A 3,959-nucleotide genomic window follows, 5' to 3' on the forward strand; every position below is an offset into this window, starting at 1 on the left:
AGCTGCTCCGTGCTCTGTCTCTGTCTCTCTCTCTCTCTGTCTCTCTCTCTCTCTCTCTCTCTCTCTCTCTCTCTCTCTCTCTCTCTCTCTCTCTCTCTCTCTCTCTCTCTCTCTCTCTCTCTCTCTCTCTCTCTCTCTCTCTCTCTCTCTCTCTCTCTCTCTCTCTGAATCGATGTACACCAACTCTCTCTCTTTTTAAAGGCACAGTCCATATTGAATACACCTCAGCATCTCGTCACAGCTTTTACAGACAGCGAGGGGTGTCAGCACACTTCTCCGCCGATGTGGAAATGCAATTTACTTGTAGTACCAAACTGGCATTTCTGTCTGTAATAAAATGAAACCCGTCTGGTGTCGGAGTGTTTTGCTAATAATGTTCGTGCAACATTATGCTGAGTGATCCTGAGTACCTGACTGCAGACCGCAGTCCCTGCACTATAATGGCAGAATATGGCATTAAAGGCAAAACTTTTGGCAGTGCGGAGGATCAGAGGGATCTGGTTCCGATTCCACAGAACACACAAAGCTGCTACACAGGTTGACTCTGTGGTTAAGTTGGCATATAGTGCATTAGCCTTCACCAATTGTGGGATTGAGTATAAGACCTGAGTGGCAATGTTGCATCTATATAGGACCCTGGTCCGATCCCACTTGGAGTACTGTGCTCAGTTATAGTTGCCTCACTACAGGAAGGACATGGAAACCATAGAAGGGGTGCAGAGGAGATTTACAAGGATGTTGCCTGGATTGGGGAGCATGTCTTATGAGAATAGTTTGAGTGAACTCGGCCTTTTCTCCTTGGAGCGATGGAGGATGAGAGGTCGCCTGATAGAGGTGTACAAGATGATGAGAGGCCTTGATCGTGTGGACAGTCAGAGACTTTCCCCAGGGCTGAAATGGCTAGAATGAGAGGGCATAGTTTAAGGTGCTGGGAAGTAAGTACAGAGGATATGTCAGGGGTAAGTTTTTTTTTACACAGAGAGAGGTGAGTGCGTTGAATGAGCTGCCGGCGGCGGTGCTGGAGGCGGAAAAGATACGGTCTTTTAAGAGACTCCTGGGTGGTCACATGCTTTGAAAAAGAGGGCTGTGGGTAAAGCCTAGGTAGTTCTAAGGTAGGGACATGTTCGGCACAGCTCTGAGGGCCGAGAGGCCCATATTGTTCTGTAGGTTTTCTATGTTTCTACTCAGAAGACAGCCACTGGGTTTGCCCCACCTTCCTTTAATTTGCTGTTACTAATCAAACCCAAATGACGATTGGCCACTAGTTGATTGGTCACCGATTGCTCTATTGCCCCTCGGACAGTGAGCCTTATTGAAGTTCCCTCCTCTCCAGATTTCCGATGTCCAGGTTGGCCACTAGTGAAAGCTACCGGACTTACCTCTCAGTGATGACCGTGTCAATACCAGCAACATGACACTGGCAACCGAGTACATCGTCTTAGACAAGACACCTGCCAAATCTAATGCCACTCCCCTTCGCACTACATATGGACTGCCGTCTATGTATGCATATTGATCTGTTGTCCCCACATGTTCATTGATCTCTTTCCCTCTCTCAATGTAAATACTCCAGTTCAATCCATCTCCTGCGTGTGTGCTTTTATTTGATATGTAGTTACACAGACACAGTGCAGGCTGACATTTGAGTACAGAAGTGATGACCATAAGTTTCTCCATTCCTCCAACCCTGAGACAATTTCAGATCTAGATTCTTTGTTGTTCTCACAGTTCCAGTCCAAGAAATGCATTTGTCTTTTTCACATTTTGCAAGGGGCATGTAAGAAACGGCAAGAAAAAAATACACAGATATAACTGTTACTAAAAATTTTATTTGTGCCTTATTATACAAATGCCCCAAGTGAACATGTTGTACCTGTCTGTACGCAATGCAACAAGGACTGCCCACTTGGAATAACTTTACAATTGACTTAAATTGTGATGCTTCTGTCAATATTGGAAGTCATTATGGGTGCAGTAATAATTAGGCTGAGCGATGACACCTGATAGCTTTTCAAACATTTGTAGAATGTAGAAAGGCGCCGACCCTATGAGTTAATATATCCAATATAATTTAGGAATTAACCTTCGTACATTGCATAAACAACTGATTAACACATGTGCACAAACTGCATTCCATTCCAACAGTTGCTACATTCTCATGACTCATGTGGTCCTTTCCGTGGATGCAGACTTCTGGGGAGCACGAGCACACTTCAGATTGGCATCATGCACCGCATCCCACATCAGTAGCAGTTCGAAAGGCCGAAAACGGTGCACTAGCAGCAACTCACGGTAATAGCAAGGATTGAAAGATTCATCTTGGGTTGAAGGAACACTGATTCCAGCTGTCCTGAATCCGCTATGGGAGCGTGGGGCTAGTCCAGCCTTGGCCAGACACATCCCCAAAAATACGTCATCAATGGGGAATAGTTCAAGGTCTTGGGCTATGTGGTAAATGATATGAGCTGTATACACAGACATAAGTATCCCCCCTCCACCAGCGTACGACTTGATGGTGGTCACTATTTCTGGAACATAATACTTGCTCCATTTTTTGCGAATAGGACCAACCCCATAAATGAGACGGCCCACAAACAGGTGTTGGAGAACCTTCATGCCTAGCAAGTAATCAACCATGTTATCGGTATTGGCAAATACATCATCATCTCCATTGAAGATGAACTTAGCACTGGGGCAGAATTCACTGACCCACTGCAGCAACTTGTATTGTTTGAGGGTGAGGTTGAAAAAGGTATCCAAGAAATCCCATTGTAGAACATCTCTGTGTTCTCTGTTTTCCATGGCTAACAGCTGATTCAATTTCCTGCTTTCTTTTTGGTCAGGAGAGACACCAGAGATAAATACTCTCTTAATTAGGACCCCATTGAATTCGCGTTCTTTGCCCCAGGTCTTCCTTACCACTTCCCGCCGATCCTGGTTGAAAGGGTGAGATTTGATCACCAGGAGCAGGAAGACATTGTGAGATCCTTCTCGACCACCACATTTGTCTGGGACATTTTCAATCATGTCAAATTCTCGACAGTGTTTATACAACAAGAAGTTTTTAATGTGCTCGTTCTCTTGATGAAATGAGGACAGGTGCAGCAATGTCCTGTTCGCGTGGCACTTTGGCTTGAGCACTGATCTAGTTGCATCACCAGTAACAACCTTGGGCAGATCTTTGCGATGAACAGTTTCTGCAACATCACCAGTCTCTCGACGTCGGACATTATCCCAGAACATGAAGAACAATCCCAGAGTAATCAGAACACCCAGCACTACTTTCTCATGGAATCGCCGATGTCTTCTCATATTTCACCTGAAATAGAGAAGAAGTATGGATTAATTCAACGAAAACTTTAGATTTACATGATGCTTGAGAACAATGAGAAGTTTAAGCTGCAATGAGGTTCACTAATGCTTTGTAATATTGACCCCCAAAAAGGTGGTGAGGTAAGGGATAGACAGGGCCCTACACGCTGCTGTAAGTTTAGTTGACCTGAAGCATTCCATCCCAGCAGAAAAACAAATCTACCTATAGGATACCATCTCTGTCATTACACTGAAAATCGCATAGTTTCTTTCTGAGCATTAAAGATATATGATTCCAAAGGCTGTATTCCACCTCGCTTCACAGCTCTCATCACTCCTCTCGGGGCATAAACTGAGCTGGGCCAGACATAGAGCAATATAGCACAATGCAGGGATTTTGGCCCCTGATGTTGTACCGTCCTTTTAATCTGCTCCAAGGTCAATTGAACCCTACTTTCTCAAATACCTGTCCATTTTTCTTTCATCCATTTGTCTATCTAAAAGCCTCTTAAATCTCACTGATACATCTACCCTTATCACTTCCCAGGCTGTGCATTCCATACAACCACCATTTTCATTTTGTAAAAAAAAATACTACTTCTGACAAACCCCTCTACTTTTCTCTAATCACCTTAACATTAGCAATA

At 44.3% G+C, this 3,959-nt stretch overlaps 1 protein-coding gene across 1 annotated transcript; it reads right to left on the bottom strand.

Annotated features, from left to right (window-relative positions):
- Positions 1 to 2,163: 2,163 nt before the first annotated feature.
- Positions 2,164 to 3,312, bottom strand: LOC132386562 (N-acetyllactosaminide beta-1,3-N-acetylglucosaminyltransferase 3-like). The gene has a single exon (XM_059958841.1). The coding sequence runs from the start codon at positions 3,310 to 3,312 to the stop codon at positions 2,164 to 2,166; it is 1,149 nt and encodes a 382-aa protein (XP_059814824.1).
- Positions 3,313 to 3,959: the final 647 nt, after the last annotated feature.

The sequence above is a fragment of the Hypanus sabinus genome, unplaced genomic scaffold (assembly GCF_030144855.1).
Source record: "Hypanus sabinus isolate sHypSab1 unplaced genomic scaffold, sHypSab1.hap1 scaffold_1211, whole genome shotgun sequence".
Lineage (NCBI taxonomy): Eukaryota > Metazoa > Chordata > Chondrichthyes > Myliobatiformes > Dasyatidae > Hypanus > Hypanus sabinus.